This window comes from Rhinoderma darwinii, chromosome 6 (genome assembly GCF_050947455.1).
Source record: "Rhinoderma darwinii isolate aRhiDar2 chromosome 6, aRhiDar2.hap1, whole genome shotgun sequence".
Classification (NCBI taxonomy): Eukaryota; Metazoa; Chordata; class Amphibia; order Anura; family Rhinodermatidae; genus Rhinoderma; species Rhinoderma darwinii.
In genome coordinates, this window is record NC_134692.1 from 21,786,058 (window position 1) to 21,810,043 (window position 23,986).

Consider the following 23,986-nt stretch of genomic DNA (forward strand, 5'->3'; position numbering starts at 1 on the left):
TAATAATAATAATAATAATAATAATAGTATTAATATACTGTACATACATACATTATTATTTATTTTGCTGATCCAGCTAATATTAGTCCCCCCTTTTCTATCTGTAAACTAGCACTGCTCTATGAATGCCAGTGAATTATATAATAACCTAATATAGGGGGATTTGCAGGAGCTGTCATTCTGTCCTTACAGCCACTGCTGCTGCCTTCACCTCTCCATAGACAGAGCTGTAGGATCACTAGAGGGAGCCTCTGTCTCTTCCCTTGGACAATAAAGGGAGTTTCCATGTTGCATTCAGGCTGCTGCTGCCCTGAGCCTCTTGTGCTCCTCACACTAGCAGCAAGCAGCACCAAGCGGGGAGTGGTGTGCAAATTGTGCAACATGCAGATGCCATCCGTGCCTCCAAACACTAGTCTAGGTATCAAGCTGGGCTTTTTCTGGAGGTCACCCAGGGCCAGGAAGGTGCAGGAGCTACCTATGTGCTAGAAGGAGCCTTGGATCTATTATTGCATTGGATTTGTTCCCATCTGCTGCTGGGTTTGGGATTGCTGGACACTTTGGGGAGGTGGGGAGAAGGACAAGCAGCTGTGTGTTGGTGACTTGTTAATTCCTGTGGCCAGGAGAGAGGTGTGGAGGTGGCCTTCACCCAGGCTGCTCATCATGGGGAATGCAGGCAGCATGGATTCTAACCAGACTGATTTCAAGGCACATAATATGCCCCTTAAGCTGCCCATGCCTGAACCAGGTGAACTGGAGGAGAGGTTTGCCATCGTTTTGGTGAGTGCATTGTACCCGGCTTGGTCCTCCGTGTCTTGTCTATGTTGATGCTTGCTCTGCTGTCCTCTCCTGAAAGTCTTCCACACATTGCACCTTCTTCTTAGGTTGAGATATTATTGCTGCTTTCTCTTTGCCTTGGAGAAAAGCCCCATTGTCTTGATTGTTTGCAAGGGGGTGGTTCAGCTAAGCACGTTTCTCCTAGATCCTTCCAGCCTATTCAATCAAAGGGGATTCCTTCTTTGTCGTAGAAGACATGGGATGATGTCCCATGTGGAGATGTTACACTGTAAAGACACTGCTCAATGGTGGAGGAGAAGGAGGAGGGGGTGTCAAGACTAATCTGCATTTCATTAACATCTACAGGGTGTCAGGTCTTGAAATGGAAAGTCAGTGACTGCCAAGGACCATGACCTACAAAAAGCCTAGTGAGATATGAAGTATCCATGTTTCGGAGGTAGTAAGATGACCGAGGTGACAATATTAATTTTGGTTGGAGTTAGTTGACACCTTTAGTCACACGACATGTTCTATACTCTTGAGTCGCACAATGTGCACGTCAATGGACAAAAGTTGCAATTGACCACAACTTTTGTGTGATCTGAGATTTGCAGCAGAACCTTCACATCTCAAACAACCCAAACAATCCAATAGAAATCTCAGAATGGACATTGATTTTTTGGGAAACTTGCAGCAATGAATGACATAATTTGTCCCCCAGCCCTATAGTCGTGTGGACACATTGGGGTGTGGAGTCCCTTTGAAGTCCTAGGAGTTTTATTTTTAAATATATACTTTTATCTTGTTTCTTGACTACAAGTGCACTTGGTATTTACTCAGTTCCAGTCCATAAAGGTGAAGTGATTGTAATTCTATATACAAGAGCCTGCGCTTCAATGTGTGATTGACAGGAGGGACAGTTCAGACTATAGGGGAATAATCAGGCCTCCAAGCAGGTTCATGCAAAATGGTGTCAAACTACAACTCCTACCTAGTGTGAACTGGGATTACGCTCAGCACTTTCCGCTTTTCTGTGTGTAACGTGATAATGTTTAGATTACACTCAATGTGTTAACAATATGAAGTGGCTCTTTACTAGAGTTACACCACAAGCCACATCATAGGTGCTGGTGGTCCGGAATTATGCTACATTCAACCTGTATTTATATACAGTAGCACATAATACCTGTACTGGTAATACTTGTATTAATCTGACAGCGAGACATACTGATAGTCCGGCATCTCACAAGACCACAAATTTGGAGACCCCTCTGATAAAAAAAAACTAAGCATGGTCTTTCTCCTAGTTTCTCTGTCCTTACAAATAACTTTTATATCCTTTTCCATGACCATCAGGGCTTCCCTCTAAGAGCGGAATCCCGGCCTATGCTCTGGCTGGAGATTCCGCTCCTAGAGGGAGTCCCAATGGCGCTGTTCAGAGGGGGGGGGGGGGTGGCACTATCTATATGGACACTGTGGCGCTATCTACATGGACACTGTCACTATCTACATGGACACTGCGGCGCTATATAGGGGCACACTCTACAGGGGACACTGTGGTGCTATCTACATGGGCACTGTGTCACTATCTACAAGGGCACTGGCACTAGAAGCACCTAAGGGGGCGTTATACTGTATAAGGGCAGCTATGGGGACATTATGCTGTATGGGGGCAGCTTTGGGGGCATTAAGCTCTATAGGGGCAGCTATGGGGCATTATACTGTATCGGGCAGATATGGTGGGGGCATTATACTGTATGGGGGCATCTGTGGGGGCATTATACTGTATTGGGCATTATACTATTTGGAGCAGCTATAGGGGCATTATGCTGCATGGGGCAGCTATTTGTTTGGGCGTTATACTGCATGGGGCAGCTGTATGGGCATTATACCGCATGGGAGAATCTGTGTGGGAATTATACTGTATAGGGGCATCTGTGTGGGCATAATACTGCATGGGGGCATCTATGGGGCTGTATACTGTATGGTGACAGCTATGGCGGCATTATACTGTATGTTGGCAGCTATGGGGCATTATACTGTATGGTGGCAGCTATGGGGCATTATACTGTATGTTGGCAGCTATGGGGCATTATACTGTGTGGGAAGCACTATGGGAGCATGATGCTGTGTGGGCTGAACCGGGTGTGTATGGGTGGGTATTGGGCGGGATTAGAGGCATGGCTTAAAAGAAAAAAAATTGCCGCACTGCGCACGCCGCATCGGTTGTCCCTCTTTGTGATACTTGAAAGTTGGGAGGTGTGCCATATAGCCATGATTATTGCTCCATGTAAATAGAGCAAAACGAGCATCGATCGACATGTCATTATCGCTGATCAGCATTCGTTCGATTTATCCGTGTAAAAGAGCCTTTAGAGAGATGTAATGGAGGCCATATTGGTTGTCACCCAGCATTCCCTGAAACAGGTAATAACTGAATAAACTTTGAGAACAACTTGGAAGAGGACAGTCCAGGGGCTTACAGTATATTTATTTTAGAAGGAAAAGCTACATTTTCTGTTAGTTTTGTAACACAAAACTTTCTCGGCACTGGAAGGGAATGGGCTGATAAGAGTAAATGACTGTATTTATTCTTGTTATCAATGGCCGTGTTGTCACTACACACCCTCTCACATGTGGGTGATGGTTCTTGCCGGAGCTACGATTTTGTGTATATTTCACATGTAAATCTGTTCTAAGTTATTCAGCGACGCTAACACATTGTAAATGGATGACTGCAGAATTTTTCAATGTCAAGTGAACTCTCGCACTGCCGGTGACTTATTAACCCGCCGTAAATGAACACGTCACAGCTCAGCACACTCTGACTACCATTACCAATCTGTGGCCTCTGCATTATTTGGACTTACGGGGTTAAGGTTGTAATTTTCCACTTAGTGAAATATGCTGGGACTTGTAGTCCAAAAAACAACAGAGCATACTCAAAAGTGACTTTCGGTTTTTCCATTACTTGTTTCACGTGCAACTTTTTAATTGTAGTGATAATTTACCCGTTCATGTAAGTTCTTGTTTGTCTTGTGAAAGAATGAGACGGCCACATGCTCAAAAACTGCACCAGTATGAAGTTTTACAGAAAATAGGCACTTTTTCCCCCAGCATTTTAGTCTATCGTCCCATATGCACAAATTCGCCCGCATTGGTGAAACGCAGACGAGACAAATTTTGCCTGATTCATAAGTAGCAATGCATTGTGCTGCATTCACTGACTATTTTTTATTAAAATAAAAAAATGATGCAAATGTGCACATAGTCTTCATTACGAATTTCCTACCATTTTGTAACTATAGTTCCTACGTAGACCTATGTGTCTCCATGGTAACAGACTACTAACAAACACTGTGTAGTCTGATCCTGTAGTCATTCTCCTTACAATCTGTGCCCTACTTATTGCTAACCTACTGAATGTAGGTTAGCAAGAAATAGTTGGAAGATGAAAGAGTCAGTCATTTAGTAAAGGCCTTATGTGATAACCCGATCTAATACTTGTGCTAACATTGGCAAAAAAGTTTTAAGTGACAACATATAATGATATTTTGCCAGGACCAGAATGATTTTTCCCATGTACAATTGCATTCCTCCCAGTTGTTAAATTTTTCACTGGATTGTTCCACGAAACGGACCTCAAAGGGGGCGGGACAAATGCAGATGTATGCGCAGCAAATTAAACTATTATGACTGTCAAAAACAACTAAAATCGGACAGAATGGACCCCATAGGCAGCGTGAACAGGAGCATGCTTATTTTACAGGGAACATCAGGCTTCATGGATTAAATTTCTTTTAGGAGTAGAAAGTGGCCCTGTTGCAACCAATCAGAGGGCACCATTCCAGTTTACCGGTGCACTTTAAAGAATTAAATCTGAAATTGGCACTTACATCTTGCGCTGGCTGGGACACTACCTTCAAGGACAGGTAATCACATTACAGCAGCCATTCCCAGCTGCTGCAGGACAGTAGGACTGAGGCTGAATATGACATTTGAATGTAGAACACTGCAGATCAGGCGAAATATTGAAGTGCCGGTCGCGACGTATACTATGTCTAATTCCCTCACACCTTATCTTCTTTAGGCCTCATGCACACGTTTGTAGCCATGTGCACGGCCGTGATTTTCGGGTCGGCCGGGGGCCGAGTGTCACCCGCGAGCCGCCTGCAAATGCATTTGCTATGAGCCTGGACAGCAGAACACGGTCCGGGCTCCTGGGCCATGCACGGACCGTGGAAACCACGGTCATGTGCATGGCCCCATAGGAATGAATGGGGCCGCAATTCTCACGTGGATTTTCGGGAATAGGAATTGCGGCCGCAAAAGCACGTTCGTGTGCGTGTGGGCCTTAGATGAGTGGTGCGTGTTGGCCGAAATTCAAGAAAATTTGGAAAAAAGCAGTACCAATGATTTTGGTGGTATAGACAGAAAATATTTGATTCTATATAGGCAAAATCGGCACGCTTAAATGTAGTGATCTGATTGATGGCCGTGGGCACTTCAGCCTTTTTTGTCTGCAGCAGTTTTTATACATCAGACTTTCTGTCTGTGTCAGGTAGTCCTGTGCCCTGAGCTCCACACTCTGCTGACAAGTCACATGTAAGCTAATTTGGATGATGTTTTTAGACCTGCTCACCAGCTATTCTTCCATGTGCTAATCCCCTCTTTTCACAGTGGAATGTGAGATGGGGAGATTTCATGTTCGTTGTATACAGTATCTCACTGCGTTTTCTTTGTCCTGGTTGATGGAAAAAATATTTACAATGAGGGTTTCCAGCATCAAAATTCTTAGGGTATGTTCATAAATTGTTTCACACAAACCACCATTGTAACACACAGGGGCGGACACAGAGAGCAGAGGGCCCCCATGCAAGAACAGTATACGGACACTGTACTCTCAAATCCCCCTTATGTCTCCTAGAATCCACCAGTAGTTGGGAGACATGACATTTTATCAACTCAGTCCCTTACCTGCAGTCTAATAGACAGTAGAAAGCTGATTTTAAAGGGAATGTGTCATCATAAAATGACCTAATGTTTAAGCCAAGTTTTTATGTTAAACATATTTTGTAGGAATTTTTGGTGATTTTTTTTATTTTCTATGTCATTATTTAAAAAACAATCCAGAAATCCTGCAATTTTCCCTCTGGCCACTGAGGCTCACAATAGACTGACACTTCCTGTTCTGTAGAGATCACTTCTAAGCAGTCATCTCATCATCACTGGCAGGATTACACTGACCGGTAACACCTCTGACAGATTACACCTCTATATAGATAACACAGGATGCACCATTCATGATAGACTGACCCTTCCTGTTCTGTAGAGATCACTTCTCAGCAGTCCTCTCATTATCATCACAGGCAGGATTACACTGGCAGGTAACACCTTTATATAGATAACACAGGATCCACCATTGACAATAGGTGGTGGACACAGACCCCCTCCTCCCCCTCCCTGCACAATGACCTCTGTACTGGTCACAGAGCATGCCTTGAAAACTCTCCCAAAAAAGTCAATGGATCAGCTTCAGACTATTGTTTCCTATGGTCCATGTGCCTGCTGTAATGCATATCTCTAAATGCTGTTAACAGCAGCTCAGGCAAGATGGCTGCCCCATAATAATTCACAGAAAATAGTATAATAAAATCTGCACTCCAAAAATAAAAACAGATTAGAAGAAAAAATTATGTTTCACTATCTGGTTTTATTTAGGGAAAAAAAGGTGTCAATGCGCCCTCACCGACTGGGCCTCTGTGTTGCTAAAAAAAAGTTAGTAGATGCAGTATAAACGTGGTTTTGCTACGTTCAACAGCTGCAAATCCTAGAATATTTTACAACAGTGCATGAAAAACTTGCCCCAGGTTGCATTTTTTTTAGGTCCCTAAAAGAGAGCAGAGAGGCTGTTACAATGGCTGTTACAATGGCTATCAGCACTTAGCAACAGATATACAAGACCTGCAAAAAATTGGAAAATTAAAGAAATTGTAATATACTCAACATTAAAATGTGGAGTGCGAGGCAGGATGCTTATCTATTAGTCAGAGCTGAAATTGGTTTCACAGATCATCACTCGCTCTGGAGGACCCGGTGTGTCAATGCATTACATGGATAGCCTATTGATTTCAATGAGTACTGTGTAATGCTTCATCTCCCCTGTAGTGGCGCTGCAGAAGAATTGAACACCTTATGCTGTGTTGACTGAACGTTTTTGGCTGATCGCTGAGCTCCAATCAATGTGATCAGCTTATCCATTCTAACAAAAAAGGATTATTTAAAAGGGACAACCGCTTTAACTACAGTAATGCAAACAGCTATACTGTTATCCAAGCATCAATAGAAAGATTGATAGTAGTAGGGTCTTCTAGTGAATCTGCAGCACAAAGGAGAACCCACATAGTAGAGCAAAACAGCAGAAAGACACCAAAAGAAGGGACTTTCCTATACTTCAATGGGTCACATCAACCCCTATAGCAGCTGTTTTGGCCATAGTTATGGAGCATATCCATTTTAACTTTTGGGCTGTGAGGGATAATGTGTTTGGCTCCATGGGATCTTTCGAGTAAAGGGTCATGGAGCCAATTATCTGACCACTCTCGACAAATCTCCTTTTAATGAGCGGTTTTGGGGCAGTCAATTTGGCTTACTTATACCCTCTAGCTTAAGGCCCTTTTACACTGGGCGATTATCGGGCAGACAAGCGTTCATAGAACGCCCGTTCCCGATAATTGCCCTGTATAAACGCAAACGCTTGATCATCTGCTGGTCGTATAGTTTTTAAAAAGTAAAATATTATCGTTGTCGGCGGCACATCTCTCTGTGTAAACAGGAAGATGCGCTGCCGACATGATAATAATGTATGGGGACGAGCGATCGGAGTAACGACCGCTCGTCCCCATCCATGGCTCCATGTGACAGGAGCAAACGAGCGCCGATCAACGATGTCTCAGGCCGAATATCGTATATCGAATATGTAAGAGGCCAAACACAAGAAATGGTTATAAACCATACCCAGTAGAGATCCCAAAATATGCAATCAATATATTGTAAGATGCCCTTTACTGTTATTAAGGCTTCTAGTAGATTCACTCATTTGAAGAAATCCGTTGAGTGACCGCTTCCCCTTAAAATCACGGTCGGTCCACATTTAATAATTATTTCTTTGCTGGACCTTGCTTGTATGAACCAGTTACGTCAGATCGAGCATGTAGTTCGCTCCCGGCCTTTGTGTGCTGGGAAAAGCCTAGTGGAAAAGTCACAAGCTTCATCTTAAACGCTCAAATGAAAGGGATTATTGTGCGTCTTTTTGCAGAGTACCCACTTTGCTGGAAATAATGTGTATGTTGTACATTCTTTTCAGAAGTGGTCACTGCAGGGTCACATTAGGGCGGACTTTGCACAGTTTACCTGTTCTCTACACAATCATGAATAATCAGCGGCTGGATGATTTATGTGCCATTGTTATTAAATACATTACAGCAATGAGCGAATACAAAAAAAACCACAAAATTCAGCCGTCAGTTGTTGCGTTGGATGTATTGTCCGGTGACTGAATCATTTTTCAGAGCCTCCTGGTGATATATTCTTTGTCGTGGGCAGTATTTGGCTTCCTACTGATATACAACTAGTGGTCCAAGGATGTTCTGCCAATCTCCATGGAAACACAGAGGTGTACTGATATTTAGGACATTAAATGGGATGGGCTGCATATATGTTTATCTTCCTCCTACAAAAGAGGACTGGTCAGCTCTCCTGACATGTCTGTTTTGGTATATACCTGCATTCCCCATAATATAACAATCCTGGAGCATATTTTCTTAGTACTAGGTTTTACCGTTCCTCTGTTATTCCTCCTAGAAATTTTAAAATAATTTGACAACTGGGTGTTACCAATTGGGTTCTGTCACTACATAGTCTGACATCATGCAGTCAGTGGTGACATTGTCAGACTGTGTAGGGACACGCTGCTTTGACAAGGGGAAAGTAAGCCACCCGGAATGGAAATGCAGGGCTAATATGGGGGGGCGCATGACAAGGTGGTGGTAAGGAACAGTAAGTTAGTGGACTTACATCAGAGTAAAGGGTCAATTTTTAGTGGGCAGGAGTTAGTGGGCAGTAAAACTGGAAGAGTTAATAAAAAAATGTAAGTCCAGAGAGGGCCTCTTTCCCTCCGGACCTGGGCAAGTGAAGATCACCTGCGCATTTCGACTTGATATAATCACTGATGGGTACAGTTCTTTAGCTGTCGCAGCAGGGGGAGTAGGAGGGATCTTTAAAGGCACATAGTAGAAAAAGTCGGGAAAATTTTTGAGTAAGAATTTGGGGCACTTCTACCACTTTGGTGGTGATAACCCAGCATGATTTGTAAATTCCTAATTGGCATGGTAACCAAAAGGTCAATAGTTAGTGAGCAGTAAAACTGGGAGGAATAGTTAATAAAGAAATATAAGGCCAGAGGGGGAGAGTGGAAGAGCCTCTTTCCCGCCGGACCTGGGCAAGAGAAGATCACCCGCGCATTTCGACTTGATATAATCTCTGATGGGTACAGTTCTTTAGCTGTCACGGTAGCGGGAATAGGAGGGATCTTTAAAGGCACATAGTAGAAAAAGTCAGGAAAATTTTGGAGTGAGAATTTGGGGCACTTAAACCCCTTTGGTGGTGGTAAGCCAGCTTGATTTGTAAATTCCTGATAGGCAGGGTAACCATGAAAGTTTTTCAGGTGTCCTCGGGTCAGGTGCAGCATGGCTGGGGGTAAGGTGGAAGACCTGTTAATACAATGAATGATACAAGTGGATTTTGGAATGCCTATGTTTCTATCAGGGTTAGTTTACAGGATTATTTATGATAATGTTCGTAGTGTGTTTTTATGAAATTTTATTCATAATTCTTATAGCAATGTAAGTAGTATTGATTTAAATGGGTTTTACGTTAATAAAGGGCTTCTGTGGCCTTTTCACCAATTTCTAGGTGTCGTGTCTTATTTTGATAGAGGGTAATTGGGAGGGTTCACCTATATACATTGGAGGAGTTTCATACGCCAGTCTTAATATAAAGATAGCTGGAGTGAGATGTGCCTAATTTATTAAGAGACGCACACCATTAATAAATGAGTTGTATGTCTGCCTGTAAGGGAAATCTAGCTATGAGCTGGCGTAGATTTCCGCTATAATTTTGCCCGTTTTTGGCATAAATTATAGAAAATATGTCAGTCCATTAGAGGCCATGCCCATTTCTCTAAGCCCAGCCCAATTTTCAGAAGAGTGGCAGGAGCAACGTAAATGCATCAAAAGTCACAATTATTTTTTTGGCGCAAATTGCAACTTTTTTAAAAAAGGTAATAAATTCCCTTTGTTGGATTTAGTCCTTATTTGCTACAAAGTTGCGGGGCTTAGTTACAGGACCAGCTATTTGAATTCAAATTGCATTGTTTCTTTGATGTAACAATTGCAACTATCATACCGTCCTTGCCCCATGTCCTGCTTATAGGGTTAATATTTATTCAATGCATTCAAGTGATAGTAATGGGTTTCCACACTTATCAATTTTTTATATAAAATTTCCAAAATCTTCTGGGTTAAACATAGGAACATCATGAGTGGTGTATCCTTATGGACCGCAATATAATTGAATCTCCATCAATAAACTTGCTTATAGAATTTTTTTCTAGCAGTGTATAATCTGTTCAATTATTATACGGGTGGTCAAGAGGGCACAACTTCATTTGAATTGTGCTAAACTACAATACCGGACACAGCCCATGAACAAGAGTGGCGCTGTTTCAAGGTTGCCATATTAGGTTAATCTTATGCAACTCCTTTAAATTAAAAATGAAGTGTGCCCCTTTGTGATGTAGGAGGTATTGTATGGGGAGATTGACCTTTTAGTGCTAGTTTACATTAGATCGGCACTGTGAGGTATTAATGCATTTTCTCTAATGGGTGGTGGTGTGGATTTAGATATTGAAGTAATCTGTCAATCACTTGCATGCATTGATCGTAAAGACCCAGAGGTTTGAGTCTCCGAACAGGGACCAGCAGAATATCTAAATTCATGGGGGTAGTGGATACATACCCTAATAATAATAATAATAATAATAATAATAATAATAATAATAACAACATATGAATTATTACTATTTCTAATAGAGAAATAGTAGTAATTCATTTATATGTTGTTGTTATTATTATTATTATTTTTCGGTGAATGTTAGGCTTTCTCTACCCTGTGTTACTTTTTATTTGTAGTTATGGTTACTTTGTTTATGTGTCTTTGAATGTTGCATTGTATACACATGTTCTAAAGAATCTGAATAAAAACGATAAAAAATGAATAATTTGGCAGCCATGGGGTTTACTTGCTGCCAAATACATTTGGGCTCCACATACTCTTGGCAGTGATGAGTGGTCCTGGGCTTCCTTTGTCTCAGAGCATGATGTGAGTTAGGATCGCGGCTGCACACAACAGACTCAGCATTTCTGTATCTACAGAGGACCGATGGGACGATTGTCTCACAATGACTGACCAAACATCTCGCTCTGCCTACGATAGAGGCTCATGTGTGTGCCTCATGGGCAGATACATGCCAGGCAATGAAATATGTAGGGGAAATGCATTCTATTTGAGAAATAATGTGTGTGTATATATATATAAAGAAGAGGCTGGACGCAGCCTGCAGGGATTAAGGGAAGCCGACATGACCGTCCTAGTAGGGAAAGGGTTAATTAGGTGAGGGAGAGTTGGAGGGAGTTGGAGGGGGGACGGGGAGGAGTTAAGGGGGACGGGGGGCAGTTACTGAGCTTCCCGCTGTTTCTCGGCATTGAGCCGGAAGCAGCGGGAGGAGTAACACAGAAATAGTAAGCTCCCCGTTGCCCGTGCTTCTCAGGATGGCAGAGGCTTTAATGTTAGAGCGGCTGCGGGCCGCTGCTGTGCACCACGGTCCCGGATGGCTAGAGGAGACCGTGGCTGCAATAACTAAGATCCCGGACGCCGTTTCGCCACGTCGGGCCCGGCGTTCGGGGTCTGTTGCACAGGACAGGCTCCCCTCCCCCGGCCCCCTTACAAGCATGGTTATGGCGGCGGGGGGGGAGTCGGCAACAACCGCTCCTGCGCAGAGCAGGCAGAGAGCGTTGCCGGGGGTGACGGCGACGCAGGCCGGGTCGACCCGTCCCTCTCGGCGGTCCCGACCTCCAGAGCGCCTCAGTCCGGAGGCAGTCCCGCGGACACGGCGTCGCAGAGGGAGCCCGATCCCGGACGCTGCAGGCCAGGCATCTGGGAGGACCGCCCCTTCTCAGGCCCTGCGTCCTGGCAGGAATCCCAGGCCGCGACGGGGTCCGGCGGTAAGCAGGGAGTCGCAGGCTGGGCTCCCTGTCACCCCTCCCCCATCAGATGGAAGATTTGGAGGACAAGGTACGGCCGCCCCGCCTGGTGATGTTCCGGCCAGGGGGCAGGCTTCGTCAGGATCGTCTAGACGGACGCCTAGATCTGCAGCGACGTCGAGGCAACAGGTCCGGTCGGAAGTCTGGGTCCCGGCGGTCGGGTGGCAGGTTGCCGGCCCATCGGTCAGCGCGTCCTCATCCCCGTTCCACAGATGTCGTTGGGATGGACAGCGTCGGCGAGAGAAGAGCTGGAGGAAGGTGAACTGGACGTGTATCGTCGAGGTCAGGATGGTCCGGCTGACGGGAACACAGCGCCTGTGCAGCCCGGTGAGTGTATAACTCCATCTCTGTCTTATCCAGCGATTTTTATGTCGGGTGTCGGCGGGGGGGCTGCTAGTATTGCATCGGGGGCCGGTAGTGGCGCGGGCGGACGCGACGGAGCGGGTTTGGCGGACTTAGTGGGTTGCTTACGGGAGCTGGTGGGGCGCCTAGATAGGGCCGCGGCGCCGGTAGTAACGGAAGTGTCCCCTGCGATAGTTTGGGAAGGCCCCAGGGACGTGGGATCGGTACAGGCGCGTCCCGTGATGGCGGTTAGAGAGGCGGTCGCGGTGTCGGTACAGACCGAGGCACAAAAGGATGGCGATCGAGTGCGTATTGATGATCGTGCTCGGGGGGGAGGTGTACGTTTGTTTTGAAGGTTCGGTGGGGGCGCATTTAAAGCAGGAGGTGCGCGAGCGGATCTGGAAGGACGAGTAGGTTGAAATTTTTTCTCTCTTGCCGCTCGCTAAATTTAATTTGGATAAGAGCAAGCGGGATGAGAGTAAAAAGGACGAGGAGGAACGGCGGCGGTATAGGCTTATCCCGCAGACGTTCGTTAATTGGTCGCAGGCGTTCGCCATATTGGCTAGTGTGATAGGGGAAAAGGCGCCGGAAAATTGTTCGGCGTTGTTTTGTTATTTTGATGCCATTGGGGAGGCTCACAGGGCGTATGGGGGTCAAGCATGGCTGAGATACGATGAGCAATTCCGTCAGCGGAAGGCGGTTCGGCCGGCGATTCGGTGGGACCAGAAGGATATTGCTCTCTGGTTACGGGTTACGGCTCCGGTTAGGCAGTCCTTTCCCGGGAGCGCCGGCCAGGGAGGCCAGTCTAGTTAGGTTGGACAAAGCGGCGGGGGAAAGGCGGAGTTTTTGCTGGCAATTTAATAAAGGTCAGTGCAAGTTCGGGGCCACGTGCAAGTTCAAGCACGTGTGTTCCGAGTGTAATGGTGCAGCACACGGGGCGGCAAAATGTCTGCGAAAAAAGAGGTCAGGTAACCAGCACGCGGCTGGTCAAGGGGGTGTCGCCGGTGAGGGTGGAAAAGATGGCCCCTTATCTAAATGAGTATCCGGATAGGGCGGCGGCTAAGTTGCTTCATGAAGGTGTGATGGCAGGAAGGAGGTGAAGGGAAAGTGAGCCCTAATCTACCCACCGCCCTGTCCCTGCCTACTTGCAACGACCCGCCCTAGGCGACGAGGTACAACTGGGCGGCGGTCCCTACGCTGTCTAAGTGCACAGGAAAACAAACAGGGAACACGCAAGGGAAGGGGCAGTAGCCACGGAACGCCACGAGGAAACGGAGCGGCGAACGAACAGTCAGGACCAGGACGAAGTGAGTAACCCGAGCGGGCACGGAGACAGAAGCAAGCCAGGGGCAAAGCAAAGCAAAGCAAGTCAAGTCAAGGAGAACTGCAGCAAGGCAGAAGCACGGCAGAAGCAGGCTGGAGCAAGCAGCAGTGGGGCCAGGAATCCAAAAGAATAACAAGCAATGAGGAAGAGAAAACTGCAGGTATAAATGGACAGGGGGCGGAGCTAACTCTGACTGACCAGGCCGCGATAGGCTCTCCCACTCCTGAGCCTGCCACCCCGATTGGTGGGAGCCGGTGTCAGTCTAAGAGGTCTGGCCTCAGGTGTCGACTGATTAACCCTGGGAGTCTCCACAGACGTAGTGCCTGGCAGATCCTTTACAGTACTCCCCCTTTTATGAGGGGCCACCGGACCCTTACTAAGAGGACCCGGTTTAGTGGGGAAGAGAAGGTGGAACCTCCTGACCAATACCCCAGCGTGAACATCTCGAGCAGGTACCCAAGTCCTCTCCTCCGGCCCGTATCCTCTCCAATGGACCAGGTACTGGAGGGAGCCCTGGATCATCCTACTGTCCACAATCTTGGCCACCTCGAATTCCACCCCCTCAGGGGTGAGAACGGGAACAGGAGGTTTCCTAGAGGGGGACCAGGACGGGGAGCAGCGTTTAAGGAGGGAAGCATGAAAGACGTCGTGTATGCGGAAGGATGGGGGCAGCTCCAGAGGGAAGGATACAGGGTTGAGGACTTCAATGACCTTATAAGGCCCAATAAATCGGGGAGCAAACTTCCTGGACGGGACCTTAAGGCGCAAGTTCCTGGACGACAACCAGACCAAATCCCTGACGACAAACCGGGGGTTAGCAGAACGTCTACTATCCGCCTGAATCTTTTGTGCGCTCTGGGACGCCTCTAGGTTCTTCTGAACCTGGGCCCAGACAGTGCACAGTTCCCGATGAACATCCTCTACCTCAGGATTATTGGAACAACCAGGGGAGACGGAGGAGAACCTTGGGTTAAACCCGAAATTACAGAAAAACGGGGAGACCCCTGACGAGTTACTGACCCGGTTATTCAGGGAAAATTCAGCAAGGGGAAGGAATGAGACCCAATCGAATTGACAGTCAGAGATGAAACACCTTAAATATTGTTCCAGGGATTGGTTGGTCCTTTCCGTTTGGCCGTTAGTTTCGGGATGGAAGGCGGAGGAGAAGGACAGATCAATCTCCAACTTTTTACAAAAGGCTCTCCAAAATAAGGAAACAAATTGTACCCCTCTGTCCGAAACGATATTGACTGGGGCCCCATGGAGACGCAGGATGTGTTTCACAAACAAAGAAGCTAACGTCTTGGCGTTAGGTAGCTTCTTAAGGGGCACAAAGTGGCACATCTTGCTGAAGCGGTCGACTACCACCCACACCACCGACTTGCCCTGAGATGGAGGCAAATCGGTGATAAAATCCATGGAGATATGGGTCCAAGGTCTCTGGGGAATGGGCAAGGGACGTAGTAGGCCCGCAGGTCGGGACCTAGGGGTTTTGGACCTAGCGCAAACCTCACAAGCGGCGACGTAAGCCCTAACATCTTTAGGCAACCCAGGCCACCAATAGTTTCTGGTAATGAGGTGTTTGGTGCCCAAGATGCCAGGATGACCAGATAGAGCGGAGTCATGGTTTTCCCTGAGTACCCTCAGCCGGTATTGCAGGGGAACAAACAGTTTGTCCCCAGGGACGTTCCCGGGAGCTGCACCCTGATCAGCCGCGATATCAGAAGCTAAATCAGAATCCGTGGCAGAGACGATTATACCAGGGGGTAAAATACAAGCGGGATCCTTCTCGGAAGGAGGATTGGCCATGAAACTACGTGACAGAGCATCAGCCTTAATATTCTTGGACCCAGCCCTATAGGTAACCAAGAAATTAAATCTGGTAAAGAATAGTGCCCACCGAGCTTGTCTAGGATTAAGCCTCCGGGCCGATTCTAGGAAAACCAGATTCTTGTGATCCGTAAGGACCGTTACCTGGTGTCTGGCCCCCTCCAGGAAGTGCCGCCACTCCTCAAAAGCCCATTTAATGGCTAGAAGTTCGCGGTTGCCAATATCATAGTTACTCTCCGTGGGCGAAAACTTCCTAGAGAAGTAAGCACAGGGGCGGAGATGGGTGAGGGAGCTGGTACCCTGGGACAAGACGGCCCCCACTCCCACCTCGGAAGCGTCAACCTCCACAATAAATGGCTCCTCTTGGTTGGGCTGAATCAGCACGGGGGCCGAGATAAAGCACTTCTTGAGAGTCTCAAAGGCCTGGACGGCCTCAGGGGGCCAATGGAGGACATCAGCACCCTTGCGGGTAAGGTCCGTAAGAGGCTTAGCGACGACCGAGAAGTTGGCAATAAATCTCCTGTAATAGTTGGCGAACCCTAAAAAACACTGTAACGCCTTAAGGGAGGCAGGTTGGACCCATTCCGCCACAGCCTGAACCTTGGCAGGGTCCATGCGGAATTCATGAGGAGTGAGGATTTGCCCTAAAAATGGTATCTCCTGTACCCCAAAGACACATTTTTCAGTCTTAGCAAACAGATTATTCTCCCGAAGGACCTGGAGCACCTTCCTGACATGCTCCACGTGGGAGGACCAGTCCTTGGAAAACACCAGTATGTCATCAAGGTACACAACAAGAAAATTACCCAGGTACTCTCTCAGGATTTCATTAATAAAATTCTGGAAGACAGCAGGGGCGTTACACAACCCAAAGGGCATGACCAGGTATTCGAAATGACCCTCGGGTGTGTTGAACGCAGTTTTCCACTCATCCCCCTCTTTGATGCGGATAAGGTTATATGCCCCCCGTAGATCGAACTTAGAAAACCATTGGGCTCCCTGAACCTGATTAAAAAGATCCGGAATCAAAGGAAGTGGGTACTGGTTCCTTACAGTGACCTTATTCAGGTTACGATAATCAATGCACGGCCTAAGACCACCATCCTTCTTCCCCACGAAGAAGAAGCCAGCACCTACAGGAGAAGTCGAGGGGCGAATGAAACCCTTGGCCAGGCATTCCTGGATATACACCCTCATGGCTTCACGTTCAGGACATGAAAGATTAAATATCCTACCTTTAGGAAGCTTGGCACCAGGCACCAAATCGATAGCGCAATCGTAATCTCTATGGGGGGGCAACACCTCGGAGGCCTCCTTAGAAAACACATCGGCGAAGTCCTGAACGAACTCAGGAAGCGTGTTTACCTCCTCCCGGGGAGAAATAGAGTTAACAGAAAGACATGACATAAGACATTCATTACCCCATTTGGTGAGATCCCCAGTATTCCAATCAAACGTGGGATTATGCAACTGCAACCAGGGAAGGCCTAAAACCAGATCAGACGATAATCCCTGCATTACCAGTACAGAGCACTGCTCCAAATGCATGGAGCCAACCAGGAGTTCAAAAACAGGAGTATGCTGAGTAAAATAACCATTAGCAAGGGGAGTAGAGTCGATTCCTACTACAGGGATAGGATAAGGTAAATCAATACAAGGCATCTTTAGAGACATAGCAAATTCCACAGACATGATATTAGCAGATGAGCCAGAATCCACGAAAGCACTGCCCGTGGCAGACCGGCCAGCAAACGAGACCTGAAAGGGAAGCAAAATTTTATTGCGTTTCACATTAACGGGAAATACCTGTGCGCCCAAGTGACCTCCCCGATGATCACTTAGGCGCGGAAGTTTTCCGGCTTCTTATTCTTGCGCCTGGGACAGGTGTTCAGTAGATGCTTGTCGTCCCCACAGTAGAAGCAGAGACCGTTCATTCTGCGATACTCCCTACGTTGTCGAGGGGACATGGAGGCCCCGAGTTGCATAGGTACCTCCGAGTCCTCCGTGGAGGGGCGAGGAGGCGGGACCTCGGGGGGGATCGCAGAAAAGTCAGAGGGGAGCACACTGAAGCGTTCTAGCTGACGTTCCCTGAGACGTCGGTCAAGTCGTACTGCTAGGGCCATAACCTGGTCAAGAGAGTCAGACGAGGGGTAGCTAACCAGCAGATCCTTCAGGGCGTCAGATAATCCTAACCTAAACTGGCACCTTAGGGCCGGATCGTTCCACTGAGAAGCTACGCACCACTTCCTAAAATCAGAACAGTATTCCTCAACCGGTCTCCTACCCTGACGTAAGGTCACCAACTGACTCTCGGCTAAAGCAGTCCTGTCAGTCTCGTCGTAAATGAGTCCGAGGGCAGAGAAAAAACGATCAACAGAGGAAAGTTCAGGGGCGTCAGGAGCCAAGGAGAAGGCCCACTCTTGGGGCCCTTCCTGGAGTCGGGATATGATGATACCCACCCGCTGGTTCTCGGAACCTGAGGAGTGGGGCTTAAGGCGGAAATATAGTCTGCAACTCTCCCGGAAGGAGAGAAACGTCTTACGGTCCCCTGAAAACCGGTCAGGTAACTTGAGGTCGGGTTCTAGAGGTGAGGTGGTGCGCCCAACCCTTTGGGCCAGGGCCTGGACCTGTAGGGAGAGGCCCTGCATCTGCTGGGTCAGGGTCTCAAGGGGGTCCATGATAGCGACAGCGTAGGAGAAATGGTAGACTAGGTAAGGGCTTGTTATTCTGTGATGGCAGGAAGGAGGTGAAGGGAAAGTGAGCCCTAATCTACCCACCGCCCTGTCCCTGCCTACTTGCAACGACCCGCCCTAGGCGACGAGGTACAACTGGGCGGCGGTCCCTACGCTGTCTAAGTGCACAGGAAAACAAACAGGGAACACGCAAGGGAAGGGGCAGTAGCCACGGAACGCCACGAGGAAACGGAGCGGCGAACGAACAGTCAGGACCAGGACGAAGTGAGTAACCCGAGCGGGCACGGAGACAGAAGCAAGCCAGGGGCAAAGCAAAGCAAAGCAAGTCAAGTCAAGGAGAACTGCAGCAAGGCAGAAGCACGGCAGAAGCAGGCTGGAGCAAGCAGCAGTGGGGCCAGGAATCCAAAAGAATAACAAGCAATGAGGAAGAGAAAACTGCAGGTATAAATGGACAGGGGGCGGAGCTAACTCTGACTGACCAGGCCGCGATAGGCTCTCCCACTCCTGAGCCTGCCACCCCGATTGGTGGGAGCCGGTGTCAGTCTAAGAGGTCTGGCCTCAGGTGTCGACTGATTAACCCTGGGAGTCTCCACAGACGTAGTGCCTGGCAGATCCTTTACAGAAGGGTTTCGTGTTGGTTTTGTTATTCCTCCGCCTCCTTATGAGGTTCCGGTTACGCGGAGGAATTTAAAATCGGCTTACTTGCATGCAAAAGTCGTGTCGGAAAAGTTGTTAAAAAGAAGTTTCGTTGGGCCGCATGTCGGGGCCGTTTGTTGAGTCGCCGGTAAAAGATTTAGTTGTGTCCCCGTTGGGTATTGTCCCTAAACGCGAGCCCGGAAAATTTCGTTTGATTCAACATTTATCGTATCCCAAGGGTTCGTCGGTAAATGACGGGATTGATCACGAGTTGTGCTCCGTAGTTTATACCTCATTCGATAAGGCGGTGGGGTTAGTGCGGGCTGCGGGTCCTGGGGCGCTGCTAGCAAAAACTGACATCGAGGCGGCGTTCAGGTTGTTGCCGGTCCATCCAGAAAGCCAACGGCTGTTGGGTTGTTTTTGGAATGGGGCCTTTTACGTGGATCAGTGCCTTCCGATGGGGTGTTCCCTTTCTTGTGCATACTTCGAGGCGTTTAGTAGCTTCGTGGAGTGGGTAACGAGGGGAGTATCCGGGGTCGACTCGTTGATCCATTACTTAGATGATTTGTTATGCGTTGGCCCGGGGGTTTCGCCGGTTTGCGGTAATTTGCTTCATGCTCTACAGAAGGTGGCGAGGGATTTTGGGATTCCTTTGGCGCCGGAAAAAACGGAGGGCCCGGTAGCGACGATTTGTTTTTTGGGAATCGAAATAGACTCGGTGGCAATGGAGTGTCGTCTCCCGGCGGATAAGTTGGGTGCTTTGAGGCTGGAGGTTCGACGGGCTTGTAGAATGAAGAAAATGACGCTGAGGGAGCTTCAGTCGCTGCTGGGGAAGTTGAATTTCGCCTGCCGGATTATGCCGATGGGGAGGGTGTTTGGTAGGAGGTTGGCGGCGGCAACGGCGGGAGTGCGTGCGCCGCATCATTTTGTGCGGCTCAAGGAGGAGCACCGTGCTGATCTTCAGGTTTGGAATGACTTCTTGGGCCAGTACAATGGTCGCTCGCTATGGATGGCCCCAGCGCAGGATACGAGTGTTTTGAATATTTTCACGGATGCGGCTGGGGCGGGTGGTTTTGGAGCTTACGGGGGAGGTCCGTGGTGCGCAGGTCAATGGCCGGCTAGCTGGGTGTCCAGTGGACTCACGCGGAATCTGGCCCTGCTCGAGCTGTTTCCCATCGTGGTGGCGGCTACCATTTGGGGGGACAGGCTCAGGGATAAGAAGGTCCGTTTTTACTGCGACAACATGGGGGTGGTGCTTGCCATTAATAACATCACGGCGTCCTTTCCTCCGGTAGTTCAATTGTTGCGACATTTAGTGTTGGTATGTTTGTCGTTGAACGCGTGGGTGGTGGCGGTGCATGTCCCGGGTGTACGGAATTGTATCGCTGATGCTCTTTCTCGCTCGCAGTGGGACCGGTTTCGGCAATTGGCACCGGGAGCGGAACGTCTCGGTTTGGCTTGTCCGGAGCATCTTTGGGATCTGGTCTCGGTCCCGTAGAACAATTGGTACAAAGGTCTTTGGCGCGCACGACGTGGAGTGCTTATGCTGCTTGTTGGAGGCAGTGGGAGGAGTGGGTAAGAGAGTTGGGTGACGTCAATACGGATAGAGACAGGTTGGTGGCACTTTTGTACTGGTTAGGGGACGCCTGGGAGGCGGGGTTTTCAGTGGCGAAGGTGAACCGGTTCATATCTGCGGTGGCGTTTGGGTTTAAGTTGCGGGGCTTTCAGGATGTATCGAAGGAATTTCTGGTATCGCAGGCTTTGAAGGGGTTGCGCCCCGGGGTCGGTTATGTGCCCAGTAGAGTGCATGCGGGGTTTTACGCCAAACAGGGGGTCTCCAGATTTGCCTTTGTTACGTCATGTGGACGGGTCGTTTTTTGTCCAGGTTTCAGTTTGGAGCTGTATTTAAAAAATGTTTGACGGCGGTTGGTGTCGCGGCAGGCTCATATTCATCTCATTCCTTCAGGATTGGCGCAGCAACAGAAGCGGGGCGCTGGGGGTTGGATGATGAGGGGGTGAGGCGTATTGGTCGTTGGGAGTCCAACAGGTTTAAGTCCTATGTCCGCCCCCATATGTTATGAATTTTGCTGTTAACGCTTTACAAATGTTATATGGTGGTGCCTAATTGTTTTTTCCGTTTCAGATTCGCCTCCGTGTTTGGTGTGGTTGATGGGTCATTCTTACGTGCACTGGGGGGCTTTGAGGGCGGACGTCCGCCCGAATGGTCGCCAGTTGCGCATTCCGCGACAGGATGCGGTTGTGCATTGGCTGGGTTTTAGAGGTATGTCGTGGAGCAGGGTGTTGGCGGAATTCCAGACATATGCTCGGCTTGATAGGGTTCCGGAGGTCTTAGTGTTGCACGTGGGTGGGAATGACTTAGGAGCCCGCCCCTTTCGTGAGTTGGTGCGGGATATCAAACATGATATGTTGTGTTTGTGGGTATCTTATCCCAAGTTGGTGATAGTGTGGTCGGACATAGTCCCAAGAAAGCATTGGCGGTTAGCTAGATCTGTGGAGAGAGTCAATAAGGCTCGCATTAAAGTTAATCGGGCGGTGTCCCGTTTTGTGGCAAAAAACGGGGGCATTTGCGTGAGGCATAGGGATTTGGAGTCAGGAGTGGGGAATTTCTGGAGGAGTGACGGGGTTCATCTGACCGAGGTTGGCATTGATCTTTGGAGCTTGGCGATAGCAGAAGGAATAGAAAGGGCGGTGGTGGTGTGGAGGAACTCACAGGCTTAAGGTGGTCAAGGCCTGTTTCGCTGTGGCGGGGGGAGTCCTTGAGGCCAGTCAGTACAAAATGGTGGGGGGGTCGCATCGGGGGTATGCGTCCCCCAAAAAAGGTACATGGTTGAAGACTTCATCGGGTGGTATCCCTTTGAAGTGGTCTTCTGGTAGAAGGTATATCACTTGAAGGCTTCATCGGGTGTTATCCCTTTGAAGTGGACTTCTAGTGGTCGGTATATCACTTGAGGGCTTCATCGGGTGTTATCCCCTTGAAGTGGACTTCTAGTGGTCGGTATATCACTTGAGGGCTTCATCGGGTGTTATCCCCTTGAAGTGGACTTCTAGTGGTTGGAGCCATCTGCAGAGGTGAACGGTGCTTCCGAGCTGGTTTACGGCTGGTGGTAATTGGTGGTTTGCAGATGGCTAATTCGGTGTGTTCTTTAAAAAGGACTATCTGAGGGGGCTTCAGGGACTTCCTCTGCTCGGGTTAATGTTATGACCCATGTTGGGTCATGTGAATTATTAGGAGGAATTCTCTGGTGGATTCCTAACTAGTTATCCGAATGTTTCGGATTTAAATTGTTTTTATAAAACTGTGAAATTAATAAACGGCTGCTGTGGCCATTTCACATCCAACCTCGGTGTCATGTGTCTTTACTAAAGTGGGGGTGGGGGGATAGTATGGTATAAGGTTAACACACGACTCTACTTAGGCAGGTCAAGAAGAGGCTGGACGCAGCCTGCAGGGATTAAGGGAAGCCGACATGACCGTCCTAGTAGGGAAAGGGTTAATTAGGTGAGGGAGAGTTGGAGGGAGTTGGAGGGGGGACGGGGAGGAGTTAAGGGGGACGGGGGGCAGTTACTGAGCTTCCCGCTGTTTCTCGGCATTGAGCCGGAAGCAGCGGGAGGAGTAACACAGAAATAGTAAGCTCCCACCCTCCCGCCCTTGGTTTGTTACTCTTTAGGTCTTATGTACGTCCGTCTATGAGCGTTGGTTTTTTATTTGTGTGCTTATTTAACATGTTTTTCTTTTTCCGGAGTAGGTTCTGTTGTCATGGCAGCTGGCGGGGGGAGTCCTTGAGGCCAGTCAGTACAAAATGGTGGGGGGGTCGCATCGGGGGTATGCGTCCCCCAAAAAAGGTACATGGTTGAAGACTTCATCGGGTGGTATCCCTTTGAAGTGGTCTTCTGGTAGAAGGTATATCACTTGAAGGCTTCATCGGGTGTTATCCCTTTGAAGTGGACTTCTAGTGGTCGGTATATCACTTGAGGGCTTCATCGGGTGTTATCCCCTTGAAGTGGACTTCTAGTGGTCGGTATATCACTTGAGGGCTTCATCGGGTGTTATCCCCTTGAAGTGGACTTCTAGTGGTTGGAGCCATCTGCAGAGGTGAACGGTGCTTCCGAGCTGGTTTACGGCTGGAGGTAATTGGTGGTTTGCAGATGGCTAATTCGGTGTGTTCTTTAAAAAGGACTATCTGAGGGGGCTTCAGGGACTTCCTCTGCTCGGGTTAATGTTATGACCCATGTTGGGTCATGTGAATTATTAGGAGGAATTCTCTGGTGGATTCCTAACTAGTTATCCGAATGTTTCGGATTTAAATTGTTTTTATAAAACTGTGAAATTAATAAACGGCTGCTGTGGCCATTTCACATCCAACCTCGGTGCAGGGGCGGACATACCGCATGTGCAGCCGGTGCAGCTGCACAAGGGCCCCGCGTGGGAAGGGGGCCCGTTCAGTGGCGTAACTACCACAGTAGCAGCCGTAGCAGCTGCTACGGGGCCCGCGGCATGGGGGGGCCCGTGTCGCCCTGACAGGCACATTACATTTTATGTACCAGGCCTGGCGGCACGGGCCCCCTCATGCCTAGTAGCATCACAACACTAGGCATGAGGGGAGGGAGGGGGCGGGGGCCCGGTGATAGCCGCCACACTGCACTACCAATCGGGAGGGAGGGGGCGGGTGCCCGGGCCCGGTGATAGCCGCTACACTGCACTGCCAATCTGGCACAGATGAATAGGACAGGACGGCGATGCTGGTGGTAGGAGGAGCGCTCAGGCAGGGGAGAGGACAGGGGGCGGTGCGACGTAAGACTTCGGGCGGCTGGACAGTACAGTCAGGACTGCCGGAGAACTCATAGGATGAGCGGAGGACAGACACAGGACGAGTGGAGGACGTGCAGACTGCAGAGGACAGGTAGATGAAGTTAAAAAGTTCATGTCAGAAGGGAGAAGTTTTTATGTAGAAAAATCTGCCTCATAATTCCTTCCGGAATTTTGA

General features: G+C 48.5%; 1 protein-coding gene across 8 annotated transcripts in view; it reads left to right on the forward strand.

The window, feature by feature from the left end:
- The first annotated feature begins 288 nt into the window (after positions 1-288).
- FMNL2 (formin like 2) overlaps positions 289-23,986 on the forward strand; it is a 221,459-nt gene continuing 197,761 nt past the window's right edge. For 6 of the 8 annotated variants that reach the window (XM_075829280.1, XM_075829285.1, XM_075829287.1 and 3 more), the window contains exon 1: positions 290-777. In XM_075829280.1, coding sequence (XP_075685395.1) covers positions 661-777 — 117 coding nt within the window. In that variant the 5' untranslated portion in view covers positions 290-660. Of the gene's footprint in view, positions 778-23,986 lie in introns of all 8 variants that reach the window. The other 2 variants (XM_075829286.1, XM_075829281.1) reach the window with 1 other exon arrangement.